The sequence below is a fragment of the Oryzias latipes genome, chromosome 13 (assembly GCF_053564925.1).
Source record: "Oryzias latipes strain Hd-rR chromosome 13, Olatipes_Hd-rR_3.1".
NCBI lineage: Eukaryota > Metazoa > Chordata > Actinopteri > Beloniformes > Adrianichthyidae > Oryzias > Oryzias latipes.
In genome coordinates this window covers 6,092,074-6,112,797 of record NC_136249.1, presented here as the reverse complement: position 1 = coordinate 6,112,797, position 20,724 = coordinate 6,092,074, and the positions used below count along the sequence as shown (strand labels likewise).

Below are 20,724 nucleotides of genomic sequence, written 5' to 3'. Positions count from 1 at the left end.
GATGCCCCATCAGAAGGGGGATGACAAAATGTGTTAGTTTTTTTTTTTTCTGATGGTTTATCACCCACACTTTATGCCAGCGTGAGTCTCTTTTTAAAAAAGTATAGGTAACAATCAGTTATATATCCCCCATTTCGGAAATAGCAAAGTGCATTTTGTTTTGCTGGCACAGCTAGGGGAGAGGCCTGCAGAAGCAGCTGGAAATGAAACTGCAATTTTCCAGTTTACAAAATAAAACAAAAGGAGCCGGTTTAGCTCGTGCTGGTTTGCAGCGCCTTCCGTCTGTGAAACCCAGATTCAAATCTGGGCTGCTCCCTGTTCCCTTCTCTGCCGGTCCCAAGCCCAGTTGCTTTGAGAGGGTTGCATCAGGAAGGGCATCCAGCATAAAACATTGCCAAGTTTACCATGCGACTCATTCGCTGTGGTGACCCCCGATGGGAAAAGCCAAAAGGGAAACAACAAAAAAATAAAACAAAAACAAGCCGCAAATGTAAAATCTGTTTCACATTTAGTGAGTCACTACTACTGTTTCCCACATTTCTTTACTTTTCACTAATTGTTTTACCCATGTACATTGTGTACTCCAGTGTGGCTGTTAATGCTTCACTTTTGGCAAGTGTCCATTTTTTAATAGTATTTTTGGATAGATATTTGAATTTGTGATGTATTGACTGGGCCAAAGTTACACTATGCTGACTGGACAGAATATACTAGATTAAGTTTTATAGTGATACATTTATTTATTTTTCCTTAACAGACCACAAGTAATGTTCATCAGTAAAGGGAAGCAGTTCTCAGAGCACTTTGTTGCTACCTGGGGGAAGAAGATGAGAGTCTAATTCATGAGTACAAGGTAAGCCTATAATCAAGATCTTCAGATTGTATTTATTTTTATTTATTTTATTTTTTTAATTATCTGCATCTGTAAGTCCATGTTGAAGAGAAACTTGCCCCATTTCCAGTGTCTTCTGCCACTTTTCCACAGTGGGGAAAAGTAAACTGTTTCCTGTATGTTAAGGATATTATTGTTTACATTTGTAAAGCACACTGTACACCAGGGGTGTCAAACTCATTTTCACTGAGGGCCAAATCAGCATAGTGGCTGTCCTCAAAGGGCCAGATATAACTTATACATGTAATGAAAAATGTCATGAAAAAGAAATGTAACTACTCCTTAATGTTAAATAACTCATTATTTATTTACTATAACTTTTTAAAGTGACAATTCCAGCTGCATATAATATATATGTTTGCTTGTTACTCTAGCATAAATCCTTTTACATTTGATTCTGTCAGGTTGGGTTATATGGACAGTGTTTAAGTCCTAATTTATAGCTGCTCAGTCCCATATTTCAAGTCTGATTCCCCCTAGATGTGAATAAATAAAGACCAATTTTTATCTTTTATTCCAAGAAATTGAAAACTTTTATGCTCTCACGGGCCACATAAAATGACATGGCGGGCCACATTTGGCCCCCGGGCCTTGAGTTTGACACGTGTGCTGTACACTGTGAGACATTTACTTGGAAAACACAGAGGTATGTGTATCACCCCAAAACAAATGCTTCCCAAATCTGAAATTGCTAAAGATAAACAAACACTGTAAATATGACATTCACTGAGTTTCTTAACATTTTTCTTCTTTTCCTTTGGGCTTTTCCCTTTAGGGCTCACCACATCCAATCAGCTTCCTCCATCTAACCCTTTTTTCTGCATCCTCTCCTCTAACAGCAGCTACCTTCATGTCTTTAATCACTGCATCCATAAACCTCCTCTTTGGTTTTCCTCTAGACCTCTGGCAGCTCTAGACTCGGCATCCTTCTACCTCTGGACATGCCAAAGCCATCTCAGTCTGACTTTATCTGCAAAACCTCTAACATGATGTCCTCATTCCTGATCCTTCCAGGTCCCTCCCAAGGAGAACCTCAGCATCTTCATCTATGTTACCTCCAGCTCTGCTTCTTGTCTTTTCCTCAGTGTCTCTAGACTGAACAACATGGCTGATCTCATTACAGTTTTCTACACCTTTCCTTTCTTTTGTGCTGAAACTCTTCTAGCACACCTGACACTTTTCTCCACCCATTCCATCCTGCCTGCACTCTTCTTCGCTTCTTTTTCGCACTCTCCCTCTGGACTGTTGCCCCTAGATATTACAAATTCTTCACCTTATTTATTTATTTCTTCTCCCTGTAGCCTCACTCTTCCACTTGGGTTCCTGTCATTCACAAACGTTCCCTGTCTTGTTATGGCTAACCTTCATTCCTCTCCTTTTCAGAGCAAACCTCCACCTCTCTAGCTTCTCCTCCAGATGTTCCCTGCTCTAACCACAAATCACCATATCAAACATGGTGACTCCTGTTTATCTGTTAGTCTGTCCATCACCATTGCAACCAGGAAGGGCCTCAGAGCTGATGCCTGATGTAATCCCACATCCACATCAAACTCCTCTGTCACCCTTACATCACACCTTCCCACTGTCATGTTCTGCGCTCTAACATACCTATGTCACTCCAGGCTACCACAGTTCCTCTCTTGGTATCTTGCCATAAGCTTTCTCCAGATCTACTAACACGCACCGTAGCGCTCTCTGACCTTCTCTGTACTTTTCTATAAAATCCCTCAAAGCAAATATTGCATCTGTAGTGCTTTTTCTTGGCATGAAACCATACTGCTACTCACAAATGTTCAGTTCTGCTCTTAGTCTAGCTTCAGCGACTCTTTCCCATAACTTCATCGTATGGCTCATCAGCTTTATTCCTCCAACTCCACACATCTCCCTTATTCTTAAAAATGGGCGCCATCGACCTTAACACAGTGCCTTGGACAGCTCGGCCATCCTGACATCCTCCACGAAAACCAATGGAAAGTTGTGGGCACCCTTCTCAAAAAGGACCTATGTGCTTAACAACTGCTTGTCTGTTCAGAAGGCAAAGATTGAATGGTGAAAACGGCCTTCTCTTTTTTAACTGAATTTAGACTACTGAGGTGTTTTTTCTTGTTGAGTAGCCATTATACCCAACAGTTACAATGTTGTGGAACTCTGTCTGTTGGCAGCACCAGGATGTTCTGCAGTCTACGGCATTAAGGAAACCTTGAGCGTTGATGATAGAAATGAACAGCCAGTGTGTTTCAGCGCCACATTAAATGCTGCTTCTTTGACTTCTTTGTTTACTATGAAATTTAAAACATGTGTCTCTCTTTTTGTGTCCAATGTTTACATTTTTATGACTTCACTGTAAACCCTTACTTAAAAAATATAAGTTAATTTGTACTTAGAAGGTCTGAGTTGAATGAAATAAGACTATTTATTTATTTATTTTTTCCTAACTTGTCCTGCCCAACAGCTGGGCAGACAGATGACAGCTGAAGGCCTCTTGTGTTGGACATATTTTAACAACAGGGGTTCTTAATCTTCAGACAAACCTTAGGTATGTCTGAATAAACCCCTTTTGTAATCAAGGCCAAACTTTATTCATTTTAATCATATTTGAAAATCTTTTTTGTTGGACCGGACGTAAAAGGGAAGAAGGGTAGAAGAGAGAGGGATGTTTTGGGGGGGGGGGGGGGGGGGGGGGGGTAGGAGGGTGATCATAGAAGGGGGGGGGGGTGCAGCCAGAACCCCCCACCCGGCCACACGGCAGTAGGCAGAGAACAACCGCCCCCCGGGCGATCACATCCGCCACCCAGGCCAGGGCCAGAAGGACCGCTGCGGGGCCCCCAGAGCCAGAGAGCAGGGAGGCATGGCCACGATCATCACAAAAATGCATGTGAGGTTGCTGAGGGGCTGTAGATCAATACAGACAATGAGTTTTTCTTTTTTTTTCATTTATAGATGTTGGTGTGCCGTGGGATTTTTGTCAAGGTTAACGTGTGCCATGGCTCAAAAAAGGTTGAAAAACACTGTACTAGAGGCCAGAATCACTTTTTTTAGTGTAGAAGTCTCTGCGAAGAACCAGAGTGCATAGATGCTTACTAGATTGGTGAATATAGACCATGATACATTGCGTTTGAGAAATTTTTTTGAGGAAAGTCAGAGCAGTTTGACAGTCGCTTCTTCTCTTGTTTTGAGTTCCATAGGAACAAAGTTTCACAGGTACGTTCGGAGCATAGTTACTACATACGTGACAAAAGTCTCCAGACACTCAGACTTTTCGGAAGAAACTTCCTAAAAAGCGCTGAAGCTCTCAGCACCATGGACAGCAGCCTTCAACTGACAGACAGGACTTGAACATAAGAAACTCTTAAACCGACAGAAATCAGCTTCTGCAAAGTTATTCTCTTTTAGCGCAACTTATATTTAAAATTTTTTTCAATTGGTTTGCATTTTCTTGATATTTTAACCACATTTTCAAATTTACAATCAATTGTGTATAAACAGATTTTGCAAAGTTGTACAGATCTGTTTTAGCTGGACTTTTTATGTCATGAAATGTGAAAATCCTGGCACGATGTGTAATGACTTTAAATCTCCACTAGAGAGCGCTCACATGGAAAATGTAATCTTCATTGTAATCTTCGTAATGAAAGAAAGTTGTCTAACATCCAACAAACATGTAATGGTTTAAGGAGAATAAAAGATTGATATTTAGTCTTTGAGACAAAGGAGTTTGGAATGAAGGAAGGTTTGTCTTTGTCTGCTCACGGATCAGAAAAGATCTGCTCTTGCTCTAAAGATGCAACACTGTAACTCCAAGTTCCTGAAACCGAGTCCTGACATTTATATAAGAAAATATTTAAAAATCTATATAAAATGTCTATAAAAAAGGAAAACAAATTTTCTGCAAACACTATTTCTGTGGAGCTTCAATGTCCTCCATTATACTGAAGATTGCATTTTACTGTCCAATGACTTGATTTTCTTCAAGTAAACAGTTTGATTCCTCAACAGAGTGAACTTTTTACACAAAGATTACGGGAACATTTATTTATTTTTGTTGACTTAGTGTGACATTTTCAAGCTTTTATCTTAACCTAATAAAACTAAGAACTAACGAGGTAATCCATAAATACTGAGGTTTCATCACAGGTGCGTCAATCAAAATGTGAGTCCAGCTGATCTGAGGAGAAAGACAATCAGCTGTTATGAACAGCAGCTGTGTTTCCTGCAGGAGGAACTTTTTTAAGCTCCTCTTGTTTGTTGGCTTCTCATTCCGTGTCTGAAAAGATGGGAGCTCAGTCGTTTGTGGCCCTTTGTGTTTTGGCTGTTTTCCTTAGCAATGGTATGTAGCTTTATTGGAAGGAGAATTTACTGCCGATTGAAATTTGTTTTACATAAACCATCAAAGCAAACATTTAACCTATAAAACTGTGTTTCTCCTTAGGTTTAAGCTTGCCAGTTGCTAGACAAACCCAGGATGCAAACCATAAAAATATTGGAAGAGGAGCTGGTGAGACTTGATGCTAGCAAAGTGTATCCAGAAAAAAATCCTGAGTGGATGTTTACTACTTTCTTTTCCTCCCCCTAAAGATTTGGCTTTAGAGAGCAGCTTTGATCTTCTACAGTCCCTGGATTCCAGGTTGGAAAATCTGGTTAAAGGTGAGAATTTGTAAAGAAATTTACAATATGGTGAACACGTGGCTTGGCTTTTCTGAAAAGGCTATGAGCGCCATAACAAACGCAAATGTTAAAGTAAATATTTGTTTTGTTAGTACAACTGGAAACCAATGAGGTGGAAGCTCATATAATGATAAGTCAAGACCAGACTGTGTCCGACGCCGCCAGCAACCAGACTGTGTCCGACGCCGCCAGCAACCAGACTGTGTCCGACGCCGCCAGCAACCAGACTGTGTCCGACGCCGCCAGCAACCAGACTGTGTCCGACGCCGCCAGCAACCAGACTGTGTCCGACGCCGCCAGCAACCAGACTGTGTCCGACGCCGCCAGCAACCAGACTGTGTCCGACGCCGCCAGCAACCAGACTGTGTCCGACGCCGCCAGCAACCAGACTGTGTCCGACGCCGCCAGCAACCAGACTGTGTCCGACGCCGCCAGCAACCAGACTGTGTCCGACGCCGCCAGCAACCAGACTGTGTCCGACGCCGCCAGCAACCAGACTGTGTCCGACGCCGCCAGCAACCAGACTGTGTCCGACGCCGCCAGCAACCAGACTGTGTCCGACGCCGCCAGCAACCAGACTGTGTCCGACGCCGCCAGCAACCAGACTGTGTCCGACGCCGCCAGCAACCAGACTGTGTCCGACGCCGCCAGCAACCAGACTGTGTCCGACGCCGCCAGCAACCAGACTGTGTCCGACGCCGCCAGCAACCAGACTGTGTCCGACGCCGCCAGCAACCAGACTGTGTCCGACGCCGCCAGCAACCAGACTGTGTCCGACGCCGCCAGCAACCAGACTGTGTCCGACGCCGCCAGCAACCAGACTGTGTCCGACGCCGCCAGCAACCAGACTGTGTCCGACGCCGCCAGCAACCAGACTGTGTCCGACGCCGCCAGCAACCAGACTGTGTCCGACGCCGCCAGCAACCAGACTGTGTCCGACGCCGCCAGCAACCAGACTGTGTCCGACGCCGCCAGCAACCAGACTGTGTCCGACGCCGCCAGCAACCAGACTGTGTCCGACGCCGCCAGCAACCAGACTGTGTCCGACGCCGCCAGCAACCAGACTGTGTCCGACGCCGCCAGCAACCAGACTGTGTCCGACGCCGCCAGCAACCAGACTGTGTCCGACGCCGCCAGCAACCAGACTGTGTCCGACGCCGCCAGCAACCAGACTGTGTCCGACGCCGCCAGCAACCAGACTGTGTCCGACGCCGCCAGCAACCAGACTGTGTCCGACGCCGCCAGCAACCAGACTGTGTCCGACGCCGCCAGCAACCAGACTGTGTCCGACGCCGCCAGCAACCAGACTGTGTCCGACGCCGCCAGCAACCAGACTGTGTCCGACGCCGCCAGCAACCAGACTGTGTCCGACGCCGCCAGCAACCAGACTGTGTCCGACGCCGCCAGCAACCAGACTGTGTCCGACGCCGCCAGCAACCAGACTGTGTCCGACGCCGCCAGCAACCAGACTGTGTCCGACGCCGCCAGCAACCAGACTGTGTCCGACGCCGCCAGCAACCAGACTGTGTCCGACGCCGCCAGCAACCAGACTGTGTCCGACGCCGCCAGCAACCAGACTGTGTCCGACGCCGCCAGCAACCAGACTGTGTCCGACGCCGCCAGCAACCAGACTGTGTCCGACGCCGCCAGCAACCAGACTGTGTCCGACGCCGCCAGCAACCAGACTGTGTCCGACGCCGCCAGCAACCAGACTGTGTCCGACGCCGCCAGCAACCAGACTGTGTCCGACGCCGCCAGCAACCAGACTGTGTCCGACGCCGCCAGCAACCAGACTGTGTCCGACGCCGCCAGCAACCAGACTGTGTCCGACGCCGCCAGCAACCAGACTGTGTCCGACGCCGCCAGCAACCAGACTGTGTCCGACGCCGCCAGCAACCAGACTGTGTCCGACGCCGCCAGCAACCAGACTGTGTCCGACGCCGCCAGCAACCAGACTGTGTCCGACGCCGCCAGCAACCAGACTGTGTCCGACGCCGCCAGCAACCAGACTGTGTCCGACGCCGCCAGCAACCAGACTGTGTCCGACGCCGCCAGCAACCAGACTGTGTCCGACGCCGCCAGCAACCAGACTGTGTCCGACGCCGCCAGCAACCAGACTGTGTCCGACGCCGCCAGCAACCAGACTGTGTCCGACGCCGCCAGCAACCAGACTGTGTCCGACGCCGCCAGCAACCAGACTGTGTCCGACGCCGCCAGCAACCAGACTGTGTCCGACGCCGCCAGCAACCAGACTGTGTCCGACGCCGCCAGCAACCAGACTGTGTCCGACGCCGCCAGCAACCAGACTGTGTCCGACGCCGCCAGCAACCAGACTGTGTCCGACGCCGCCAGCAACCAGACTGTGTCCGACGCCGCCAGCAACCAGACTGTGTCCGACGCCGCCAGCAACCAGACTGTGTCCGACGCCGCCAGCAACCAGACTGTGTCCGACGCCGCCAGCAACCAGACTGTGTCCGACGCCGCCAGCAACCAGACTGTGTCCGACGCCGCCAGCAACCAGACTGTGTCCGACGCCGCCAGCAACCAGACTGTGTCCGACGCCGCCAGCAACCAGACTGTGTCCGACGCCGCCAGCAACCAGACTGTGTCCGACGCCGCCAGCAACCAGACTGTGTCCGACGCCGCCAGCAACCAGACTGTGTCCGACGCCGCCAGCAACCAGACTGTGTCCGACGCCGCCAGCAACCAGACTGTGTCCGACGCCGCCAGCAACCAGACTGTGTCCGACGCCGCCAGCAACCAGACTGTGTCCGACGCCGCCAGCAACCAGACTGTGTCCGACGCCGCCAGCAACCAGACTGTGTCCGACGCCGCCAGCAACCAGACTGTGTCCGACGCCGCCAGCAACCAGACTGTGTCCGACGCCGCCAGCAACCAGACTGTGTCCGACGCCGCCAGCAACCAGACTGTGTCCGACGCCGCCAGCAACCAGACTGTGTCCGACGCCGCCAGCAACCAGACTGTGTCCGACGCCGCCAGCAACCAGACTGTGTCCGACGCCGCCAGCAACCAGACTGTGTCCGACGCCGCCAGCAACCAGACTGTGTCCGACGCCGCCAGCAACCAGACTGTGTCCGACGCCGCCAGCAACCAGACTGTGTCCGACGCCGCCAGCAACCAGACTGTGTCCGACGCCGCCAGCAACCAGACTGTGTCCGACGCCGCCAGCAACCAGACTGTGTCCGACGCCGCCAGCAACCAGACTGTGTCCGACGCCGCCAGCAACCAGACTGTGTCCGACGCCGCCAGCAACCAGACTGTGTCCGACGCCGCCAGCAACCAGACTGTGTCCGACGCCGCCAGCAACCAGACTGTGTCCGACGCCGCCAGCAACCAGACTGTGTCCGACGCCGCCAGCAACCAGACTGTGTCCGACGCCGCCAGCAACCAGACTGTGTCCGACGCCGCCAGCAACCAGACTGTGTCCGACGCCGCCAGCAACCAGACTGTGTCCGACGCCGCCAGCAACCAGACTGTGTCCGACGCCGCCAGCAACCAGACTGTGTCCGACGCCGCCAGCAACCAGACTGTGTCCGACGCCGCCAGCAACCAGACTGTGTCCGACGCCGCCAGCAACCAGACTGTGTCCGACGCCGCCAGCAACCAGACTGTGTCCGACGCCGCCAGCAACCAGACTGTGTCCGACGCCGCCAGCAACCAGACTGTGTCCGACGCCGCCAGCAACCAGACTGTGTCCGACGCCGCCAGCAACCAGACTGTGTCCGACGCCGCCAGCAACCAGACTGTGTCCGACGCCGCCAGCAACCAGACTGTGTCCGACGCCGCCAGCAACCAGACTGTGTCCGACGCCGCCAGCAACCAGACTGTGTCCGACGCCGCCAGCAACCAGACTGTGTCCGACGCCGCCAGCAACCAGACTGTGTCCGACGCCGCCAGCAACCAGACTGTGTCCGACGCCGCCAGCAACCAGACTGTGTCCGACGCCGCCAGCAACCAGACTGTGTCCGACGCCGCCAGCAACCAGACTGTGTCCGACGCCGCCAGCAACCAGACTGTGTCCGACGCCGCCAGCAACCAGACTGTGTCCGACGCCGCCAGCAACCAGACTGTGTCCGACGCCGCCAGCAACCAGACTGTGTCCGACGCCGCCAGCAACCAGACTGTGTCCGACGCCGCCAGCAACCAGACTGTGTCCGACGCCGCCAGCAACCAGACTGTGTCCGACGCCGCCAGCAACCAGACTGTGTCCGACGCCGCCAGCAACCAGACTGTGTCCGACGCCGCCAGCAACCAGACTGTGTCCGACGCCGCCAGCAACCAGACTGTGTCCGACGCCGCCAGCAACCAGACTGTGTCCGACGCCGCCAGCAACCAGACTGTGTCCGACGCCGCCAGCAACCAGACTGTGTCCGACGCCGCCAGCAACCAGACTGTGTCCGACGCCGCCAGCAACCAGACTGTGTCCGACGCCGCCAGCAACCAGACTGTGTCCGACGCCGCCAGCAACCAGACTGTGTCCGACGCCGCCAGCAACCAGACTGTGTCCGACGCCGCCAGCAACCAGACTGTGTCCGACGCCGCCAGCAACCAGACTGTGTCCGACGCCGCCAGCAACCAGACTGTGTCCGACGCCGCCAGCAACCAGACTGTGTCCGACGCCGCCAGCAACCAGACTGTGTCCGACGCCGCCAGCAACCAGACTGTGTCCGACGCCGCCAGCAACCAGACTGTGTCCGACGCCGCCAGCAACCAGACTGTGTCCGACGCCGCCAGCAACCAGACTGTGTCCGACGCCGCCAGCAACCAGACTGTGTCCGACGCCGCCAGCAACCAGACTGTGTCCGACGCCGCCAGCAACCAGACTGTGTCCGACGCCGCCAGCAACCAGACTGTGTCCGACGCCGCCAGCAACCAGACTGTGTCCGACGCCGCCAGCAACCAGACTGTGTCCGACGCCGCCAGCAACCAGACTGTGTCCGACGCCGCCAGCAACCAGACTGTGTCCGACGCCGCCAGCAACCAGACTGTGTCCGACGCCGCCAGCAACCAGACTGTGTCCGACGCCGCCAGCAACCAGACTGTGTCCGACGCCGCCAGCAACCAGACTGTGTCCGACGCCGCCAGCAACCAGACTGTGTCCGACGCCGCCAGCAACCAGACTGTGTCCGACGCCGCCAGCAACCAGACTGTGTCCGACGCCGCCAGCAACCAGACTGTGTCCGACGCCGCCAGCAACCAGACTGTGTCCGACGCCGCCAGCAACCAGACTGTGTCCGACGCCGCCAGCAACCAGACTGTGTCCGACGCCGCCAGCAACCAGACTGTGTCCGACGCCGCCAGCAACCAGACTGTGTCCGACGCCGCCAGCAACCAGACTGTGTCCGACGCCGCCAGCAACCAGACTGTGTCCGACGCCGCCAGCAACCAGACTGTGTCCGACGCCGCCAGCAACCAGACTGTGTCCGACGCCGCCAGCAACCAGACTGTGTCCGACGCCGCCAGCAACCAGACTGTGTCCGACGCCGCCAGCAACCAGACTGTGTCCGACGCCGCCAGCAACCAGACTGTGTCCGACGCCGCCAGCAACCAGACTGTGTCCGACGCCGCCAGCAACCAGACTGTGTCCGACGCCGCCAGCAACCAGACTGTGTCCGACGCCGCCAGCAACCAGACTGTGTCCGACGCCGCCAGCAACCAGACTGTGTCCGACGCCGCCAGCAACCAGACTGTGTCCGACGCCGCCAGCAACCAGACTGTGTCCGACGCCGCCAGCAACCAGACTGTGTCCGACGCCGCCAGCAACCAGACTGTGTCCGACGCCGCCAGCAACCAGACTGTGTCCGACGCCGCCAGCAACCAGACTGTGTCCGACGCCGCCAGCAACCAGACTGTGTCCGACGCCGCCAGCAACCAGACTGTGTCCGACGCCGCCAGCAACCAGACTGTGTCCGACGCCGCCAGCAACCAGACTGTGTCCGACGCCGCCAGCAACCAGACTGTGTCCGACGCCGCCAGCAACCAGACTGTGTCCGACGCCGCCAGCAACCAGACTGTGTCCGACGCCGCCAGCAACCAGACTGTGTCCGACGCCGCCAGCAACCAGACTGTGTCCGACGCCGCCAGCAACCAGACTTTGTCCTTCAGCCTTCTTCAATAAATGTTTCTTACATCTTAATGCATTTTTGTTTTTCTCACATTTGGGGAAGACCTCCAGTATTAAATCACTCAGCAAAAATTGTATTTAAATAGAGAAATTGTAAGTAAAATTAGGGAGGTTTAGCTTACTTTGAGTAGTTTAGTGACTTGAATGAATTGGATAAAAGTTGTTCCAATGGCTTTAAATGAAATTTAGGTATAAAAGCAAACAGTTCTGAGATACTATTGGACTAGGTTAGCTTTTTGAGGAGGAAGACCTTGATGGACAGCCGTGACAGTGATTCATGATGCAGCTTTCCTTTATATCACTCGCTCTTACAACAGTACTTGGATGACTGCCCTACCACTGCACCATGGCACCATTGAAATTTTTAGAGAGGCATGTGTAGTTGGAAAGACTTGGATCAACGTAAGACTGCGTTGGCTTCATTTTAGCAGTTCACAGGTCATGTTTCCCACATCCCCACCCCCGTTAGGTTTCAACTGAAAAGTATCAACTCTGCCCCTGCAGCTATGGTAACGTTGGGTCACACAAAGAAGTTTTACACAGCTTGGGGTCAAATTGAACCTTAAGGAACAATGTATGCAATATGTGCTTAGGACATTGGGGAAAAAAAACATTCTAATTTTATGCTTAATCAGTTGTCCCCATCAAATTAGGAAAAGTCATGAAATATGATGTAAAAACTAGTTATTTGTATACTGTTTTTTTTTTTTCTTTACTAATAGTTTTAAAAGCTAATTTTTTCTTTTTTTCGGGTGTTTTTGCAATTGGACAGATAATCTGCAGATTCTTTCATCAAATTAAACAATTTTGTTTCTCTTCATGTGTGGAAATGTGCAGATGAGTTTTTCAAAGATACTCAGATAAATCTTTATTTACAAACCTACTAAACGGGCCAGAGTACAACCCCCTCCCACAGCAGCAGAGCACTGGCAGAAGAATTGAACAGCTTCTTTGTCCGCTTTGAAACCTTGTCTCAACTACAGCCACCACAGCACCAACACCAATGCTCTACTCATCCTTCAGGAATATGAGGTGAGAGGAACCCTGAGAGCTACGAAACCAGGAAAGCTGCAGGACCAGACGTCATCCTGGGCGCCGTTATCAAGGAGTGTGTGGATGAGCTGGCTGGTGTCCTTACTAAACTGTTCCACCTCTCTTTGTCCCATGTCTCTGTTCCAAGCTGCCTTAAATCCTCCACCATCCTCCCTGTCCCCAAAAAGTTGTCCATGAACTGCATCAATGACTACAGACTCTTAGCCCTCACGTCTGTAATCACAAAGTGCTTGGAGCGACTCCTGCACGATCCCCTAACCCCCTTAGACCCCCTCCAGTTCGCCTACAGGGCGAACAGTGGGTTGATGCTCCTATTATCAAATATAAACATGACAACATTGGTGAAGAAACAAATTTAAAAGAATCTATACATGTAAATAGATTGGTATACTGTGCTTTGAGAACTATGTCTCTGAATTGTAACTAGGCAGTAATGTGCAGCAGAAGATAATAAAATAAGCTTTAAGTTTATTCCACTGATTCACACAGGTGGTTTGGCAGAGAGTTTGTATGCTAGATGATCCTTTTAATGCAACCCTGTATTGCAGAGGAAGACACATAGAAGCAGTGTGATTTGTGGATTTGAGATTTTTCGCTTTTTAGCAAGATTGGCTCCTCTGGGAAGCAAACCAAGGTTTCGTGCGCAGCAGTGCTAAATTCAGCCAACAGAGCTGTAATGTGTAAATTTTGCCTTCAGTTAGTGCAGTGCTTCTCAATTATTTTTTGCAAGGTCCCCCCTAGGAAAAAGAAAATGGCCCCCACCCCCCACTCGCCGCGTTGACAATTTATTAGGTTAGTATCTATCAAATTGTGTAAGTATACCTAAAATTGTATCTTTTAACATTAACAAAAGAAAAAAACAATACAAATCCACTTTCAACAAATATTAAATGTATTTGGCCACACACAAACCCTGTTATAGTCTAAAACAGAAAAAAAGCTTACAGTGCCTGAAATAAACAGGGACTGCAGTTCACAGTTTCAGGCTGTTCCAAACTCTGTGATATAACCGATAATAGGAAACCAACAGTGGCGCAGATTTTTTTCCAAGCACTGAGCCGCTTTCACTGCAGCCCCCCTTTTGCACCCTGAGCAATTGCCCGTATTACCTGTGCCTAAAACCGCTACTACTGCGCCCCCCCCTGGCATCGCGCAGGTTGCTGGCGGCGATCCAACTTTGAGCAGCAAGCTAATTTATTTTCGACACACCTCTTAGCAGCCAAACAGCATGGACTTGACTTCAGGTCTTAGACACTCCAGTCATGGTTCAACAAAAAGAAACAATCATGCCCAGCTGCATCCCACAATCCTTTGGTGCCATTAGACCCAACGTGCACTTAATCGCCACTACAATATGACTCAGCTTTCAAGTTAAGCAGCGTGAAAAAATCCACCATCACCAACGGGATTGGAAAAGCCAGTCTGCTGCGTGACGGAGAGAACAGCGCAAGCTCAGGAGTGAATTTACCTCTGAGTCACACTGACACTAGCCCATCTATTTAGTAGCTCCGTAATATATGAGATGATCTTTTAAACATGCTTTTATTATTGTTATGAAGCCCCTGTTCGCTCATCATTTTATTTTTAATCTGTGTGGTCAGTGCTTTTTTGTGGCAGAACGAAGCCGGAAGAAGGGTTAGTTAGAAGGTGAAGGCTAACATGCGCTAACAACAAAATTTAGCCTTTAAGGAACATAAATCGATACGGGAAACACCGCAATCTGCACCTTGGCTGCACGTAAATATGTGGGAATAACTTCAGCCTTTATTTTGTCTGGACACGACTGGAAACACAATTCCACGTGATGGTTTGAACAGTTTGAACAAGGACTGAGCGGAACTTTGCTTTGAAAAGCTCACACCGCCCCAAAGCCGCTGTATGAGATGGAGACATGGTCCTCCTGAATTCGGCTGCTCTTTCACATAGAGCTGCGGGACAGATGGCAGTCTGAAGGCTTCCACACGTAACAAAGCATCCTCAAACACAAAACGTATTAAGTCCGATTGCTCTGCACGGACACGATTTGCTCCGTCCACTGGCAGCCACGCGCAGGGACCGGATGCAGCGGGCACGAAGCGCTCCTCCCTGGCACCCCCCTCACGAGGGGTGTCAGAGAAGATAGGAAGGGAGAGACTAGGACCCGCGGGGAAAGGGCGGGGCGCAGAGGCGTCTGCGGAGTAACAGTGTGTCACTGTTGTGGAAGGAAACTTCTGGCACACGCGCTGCGCAGAGGCTCATTCTTAAACACGTACAACAGTGTGGCGACCCGGGGGTTAAGCCCCTAAGACTCATGGGAAGTGGGGAGTCGCGGGTGTAAATTTCCTCATCATAACTGAGGGATGTAATGTTGATTATATGGTTACTCTCTGTAATTTTATGTATGATACCTCAATTGTCAATAAGTTAAAAAAAAAAAACATAACTGAGGAACTTGTAAACAGAAGTCAGGTCCATGCTGTTTGGCAGATGTGGATACGTTCACATACATGGGCTGATGCAATGTTGACTCCTCCCACAGTGAGACCGAAAGGTGTCTCAAGACTGGGAGTAAGGATGTTCAGTGTCAGGCTGATCGTGTTGATTACAACATGAGGCTTGAAGACTGATGCGGCTTATGTATGTAAGAAATAAACGTAGTTCTTGAAATTGGGTGGGTGTGGCTTATAATCAGGTGTGCTCTATTACCCGGAAGTTTAGGAATTCTTAGAGTAGATACTGGAGATTGCAACAAATGGAGAGTTCAGAAAGATCCATACATTCCTTCCAGTCACACTGCTGGTTCTCATGTCACCTTCCTCTACAAAGAGAACAGAATGAAAAAGAAAAGATAGGAATGACACTAAAAAAAGATCCTGGACATCGCATCTCCTAAAGTTTTATAATAAATACAATATTCTATTATATGAAGGGGCATCTCAGGTCACCTAAATAATCTAACAGAATGAAAGCATGCAGGAAAAAACTATGAATGAATGTGTACAACAGCTCTAGCTTCAATACTACCTGATGAGATGGATTCAGAAGGCATCTTTTTCAGTGAAGCATCATCTTCATCCTGAAAGTGGCAGAGGGATTCACAATAGCCTCAGAGAAGAGCTTCAATATGTACCTCGTGAATTCAATGACCTCCTTTCAGCTGGAGTTTCTGCTCCTCCCGACGCCTTTTTCTGGCTGCATTCTTTCTTCTTCAGACCTTGGTGAATCAACGACAATGAATGTTCACTATCAAAATTTGAATAAAAGGTCAATCCATAGAGTTTTCAGTAAAATATGTAATAATAAAATAAGGATTGTAACCCTTGTGCTATCCTAGGCACTATAACATTGGGAGTTGGGTCATCTAGACCCACTAGACAGTGCTCTGAACCTTTTTTCTTCAATGATTTGTGATCTTCACTGGTGTCCATGGATTACATGAAATCTTTCCACCTTTATCCACCTTTGTCTTGGTAGGGAGAACACGTCAATGTAAGGGTGGGGTCATCAAAGATATCACAAGGGTTAAAAGTGTGATCGTGTAACCCTTGTGGTATCCTTGGCACTTTAACATTGGGAGTTGGGTCATCTAGACCCACTAGACAGTGCTCTGAACCTTTTTCTTCAATAATTTGTGATCTTCACTGGTGTCCATGGATTACATGAAATCTTTCCACCTTTATCCACCTTTGTCATGGTAGGGAGAACACGTCAATGTAAGGGTGGGGTCATCAAAGATAGCACAAGGGTTAAAAGTGTGATCGTGTAACCCTTGTGGTATCCTTGGCACTTTAACATTGGGAGTTGGGTCATCTAGACCCACTAGACAGTGCTCTGAACCTTTTTTCTTCAATGATTTGTGATCTTCACTGGTGTCCATGGATTACATGAAATCTTTCCACCTTTATCCACCTTTGTCATGGTAGGAATAGCACGTCAATGTAAGGGTGGGGTCATCTAAGATAGCACAAGGGTTAAAGAGCACTTACAGCATTGGAAAGTTAGTTATTAGATGAAGACATCACCATCTTCTAATTTGCTGCATGTTTTCCTTTGAAGAAATAAAAACAGAGTAGTTAGTTTGTGCCACAACCCAAAAGTGTCTTGAATTCACTTGACACAAACTGACCAGAATTTACACACACCTCACTGAAATCACATTTAGTTTATATTTAGTTAGTTATTGGATTTAGTTTATAAACATATTATACTCTATGTGACTATGAATGAGGAGGCCTGAATTGGTCTATCATGTCAATATCTCTGCTTTTCTCCAGTTAATCTACTTCAAACTTGCTGTGATGATCATGAACATCATTACCAACAATAATCCAGTAAAGGTTTTGCGTCACCTTTTGAAAAAGTAGCATTTTGGATGGTTTACATATTCCACTCCGACTATGTATGAGGGAAATCTGTAATTTTCTCCAGTTAATTTTCATCAAACTACTAGCTACCAGTGTAGAATGCCTTTGGCCAGTATGGGGATTGAACCCATGACCTTGGCGTTATTAGCATCACGCTCTAAACCATCTGAGCTAACTGGCCTTTCACAGCATGTTTGCTTGTCGTTAGAGACATGATCAGCAAATAAGTTCCGTTCCAAAAGCAACACTACAAAACTGTCATATCTCCAGACGTCTCCAATTTAAGAAGTAAACACATGCTTCTGCCCAGTTTAGAGCTGGGAACCTTTCGCGTGTTAAGCGAACGTGATAACCACTACACTACAGAAACCTTTCATTTTGCTGGACTCACTTTTTGGATCAGGTAAGAGAATATGAGGAAGAAACATTGCGTGAAAGCCAAAATTTGGAGTTAAATTCTTCATCCTTTTCAGTTCATCATGAGGATCCAATGCTTTTTCTTGGGAATGTGAGCCCGGTTCTATTGCCTTCAGATGAGGATTTTCTTCCATATGCATGATTTGTAGCTTGAAATAAATGGACAATACTTTCTTCACTCAGTTTTGTATAATCAATGTCAGACGATGGCATGTTGTGACTTGATTAGTGGAAGGTATATCACGAGCAAAGAAATGCTGTCCGGAATCCGGTTTTTTGGGAGTTTTTCCTTACCGTGAAGGGGGGTCTAAGGGCAGGGATGCCAGTATAGCTGAGTCAGTTTGTTAGTTCATTTTAGTATTTTACTATTGCACTCTTTGTATTCACGATCCTTTTGAGTTCATGTTTCCCTTCGAAGCCCATCGAGACGACTGTTGTTGTGATTTTGGGCTATACAAATAAAATTGAATTGAATTGAATTAGTTAAGGATTTATAAATGTATCTTATAGATAGACAGCAGATAACTAACAAGCTTTTAGTTAGTGAGCTATAAATGACCTGTTTCCCGTATATTAATGAGTTCTAACTGTACCTTATTAATTAGTCAGATCGAGATGAAACTGTTAATAAATTACTTACTAATGATTTTGCAAATGAGGATCAATTCCAACTTTATAATAATGTCCAAATAACATTTACAAGCTAATAACTAACGCATTACTGGTATATTAACTCACACTTTACAGGTCAGTTGTTAATAGTTTGTTAACCATCTACTAGTGACGCTTTGTTGAAAAGCAAATGGGTAGGACAAGTTCACGGTACAAAAATATGTAATATTCAAAATATCAGATGCTTTATCTCAACCTTCTTTCACTAATAGCTTTTTCTGTGTACCGTACTTGACCAAAGAAACACCACAAATGAAGTGTTGAACACTGTTTATTCCTTTTCCACACATACTGAGCCGTCACATGGCAGATCAGCAGAATAAAACAGAATTTTGGAACTTTTTGAGCAGAACAGAGAAAACAAATGAATCAATAACAAGCCATTGGCATTTTTGCTATAGAACAATTTTAACTCAATATATTTGGTCAACCGGACCTGAGCTACATTGAACTACTCTATGACACCATCCCGCAGTGTTACACCTACGCTTTCCTAGACAGAGGAATCAGTTTTCCCTTCCTGTTTTGATGTTCAACATCCCTTAAAAGGTATGGATCACTATTTTATCACTTCCAGACATTTTTTTGAAAAGTCCAGAAGTCGTTGCTGTGGCGTGTGGGCACCCAGCAACTCCTTATTTGTCTTTGGGGCCACCACAGCCAATTCACAGATCGGAGCATTGCTGACAATGGTGTTTCGGTCAACACCGACCTTTTGATATGCCAAACTCAGCTTTCTCCCTTTCTTGTAAGCCTTAAGACTTTCTTGTATCTCTTGTGACCTCTTGAGGATGACGTGCTGAAACAGATAGAAATTTAAGTACAACAAACATAAAATAAGTGAATCAACACTGGGACACAAACACAGATGCTATGTGGTTGCAAAAAGTAATGAAGATTACACACACAAGGCAATTGGAGAGTTCACAATACCATACCCACCAGGACATACATTTTGAAAAAAAACTTTATACAAAAACAGAAAGACAGATAGACAGAAAAAGAGAGATACAGACAAACAGAAACACAGAGAGACACATGTGATGTCTCCATGCTCGACACCCTGACACACATGAGGGGAGTGGCCTTTTTGCTGTCCTCTTTTCACGCTTACTTCTTCGCCTGCTGTGTTCCCTTTTTGTCTTCTTTTTCTTTCTTTTGTCCTTTTTTTTTACTCCAGTGGCGTTGCATCTTTTGTTTTCTTGCGTTTTTTCTTCAATTTCCGATATGAAAAATCAGTTGATGAGGTGCTGGATGAAGAGGAGCTGAATGAAGTGGAGCTGGATGAGCTGGAGGATGAAGACAAAGAAGATGCACCAGGAGATGTGTTGGCCGAGGAAGATGAATCATTTGTCCCACTGTTATCTGTATAAACAACATAATAAAAAAGCACAATTTAATAGTTCATTTGAAATTATTACCTATGATAATACAAGTCAACTCACATACATTCTTTTAACATTTATGTTTCCCAAGACTTGCTATGTAATCAATCAGCAAAACTGTGGGTCATCAGTTGAACAGATTTTTTTGCTGTTATTCGATGCTACAGATAGGCTATTATCTTTTAGGTATTAACTGTGCAATAACACATTTGTGTTCCAATAGACCGGGGCAATAAATGAATTTGATCAATTAATTCAATTTTGTAGTTCAAGATTTTCCCATTTTTTGGGAGAATCTGGCCTTTTTTTACCCAGCACTTTGCTTCTTGGAGTAAATCTGTCCTTGCTTTCAATGCATGTTTTAGTTATAGTTTACAGTTGCATGATATTAAAAATGTCTTCATGCCATTTACGAATTACTTTTAGATCATTTCATTTTCTCAAAAAAAAAAGTTTTAATTCTCGTCAGCTGGTTCAGACTACAGTTGATCCCTTAGGCGATGCATGGGGGTCTTTTTAAGAGACATGTTCTGCTGCTGTGCTAAAGGAAACAAAAACAACTTATTTGTGATAGGAAATGAAACACATTATTGATTGTGGCTGGTGACTCAAAAGGAAAATTTGGTCACTGGGGTGGTGACTTTAAACTTAGAGCATCAAATCACAAGCAGCAAAATCCGTTTGAAGGTCTTTAGCAGAAGAGGGAGTATGAGGACAACTTAGAGAAAGTTTTTTGTTTTTTTTTTTTGGCCGTAGCCCCCAGCCCCATGTTTTGATGAGGGCCTTCTCACCATTAAATGTTGGCCTTTCTTTCCCTCAATATATATATTTCACAAAGCACCAAAGTATTATTACCAGGTGTGCAGTCCTGTTTCGAACAACCAAACAAAACTGTGGGCCCACTTACTTTGACCAACTTGTTGGCAGAGGGAGTCTCTCTCCTTAGGCAGGTCACAGATTTTTTTGGTGACTTTGTGCTGCTTCTTCTTCTTGGCCTCACATCGTTTAAGCTCTTTCTTCTGAAATGATACCATAAAGAACAAATTCTAATTATAAAAGCCAGGTTAGGGTAAATGTATAAAATATGACCTTTTAAAAAAATGTTTTGATGTTCTGAAGGGTCACCAATGAGCTCATTAACAAGACTAGGCT

At 47.8% G+C, this 20,724-nt stretch overlaps 3 protein-coding genes across 3 annotated transcripts in view; 2 read left to right on the top strand and 1 right to left on the bottom strand.

The window, feature by feature from the left end:
• LOC101159213 (dehydrogenase/reductase SDR family member 13) overlaps positions 1 to 20,724 on the top strand; it is a 336,613-nt gene that overhangs the window by 289,142 nt on the left and 26,747 nt on the right. The gene's annotated exons all lie outside the window — the stretch shown is intronic.
• Positions 1 to 20,724, bottom strand: part of LOC144981432 (uncharacterized) — a 53,442-nt gene that overhangs the window by 19,453 nt on the left and 13,265 nt on the right. The window lies entirely within an intron of this gene.
• On the top strand, positions 5,039 to 19,560 carry LOC144981765 (uncharacterized). Its single transcript, XM_078930122.1, has 6 exons — positions 5,039 to 5,219; positions 5,322 to 5,387; positions 5,468 to 5,536; positions 5,650 to 7,759; positions 12,883 to 13,052; positions 19,427 to 19,560. Exons 1-6 carry the CDS (start codon positions 5,165 to 5,167, stop codon positions 19,558 to 19,560), a joined length of 2,604 nt encoding a protein of 867 aa, XP_078786248.1. The 5' UTR covers positions 5,039 to 5,164.

Excerpts from the sequence above, each read along its gene's own strand:
- LOC144981765 (XM_078930122.1), top strand. The coding sequence starts at position 5,165 with ATGGGAGCTCAGTCGTTTGTGGCCCTTTGTGTTTTGGCTGTTTTCCTT. Across the intron at positions 5,220-5,321 it reads GGCTGTTTTCCTTAGCAATG|GTTTAAGCTTGCCAGTTGCT; the intron begins GTATGTAGCTTT and ends GTTTCTCCTTAG. Across the intron at positions 7,760-12,882 it reads GCCGCCAGCAACCAGACTGT|CTGCCTTAAATCCTCCACCA; the intron begins GTCCGACGCCGC and ends CTCTGTTCCAAG.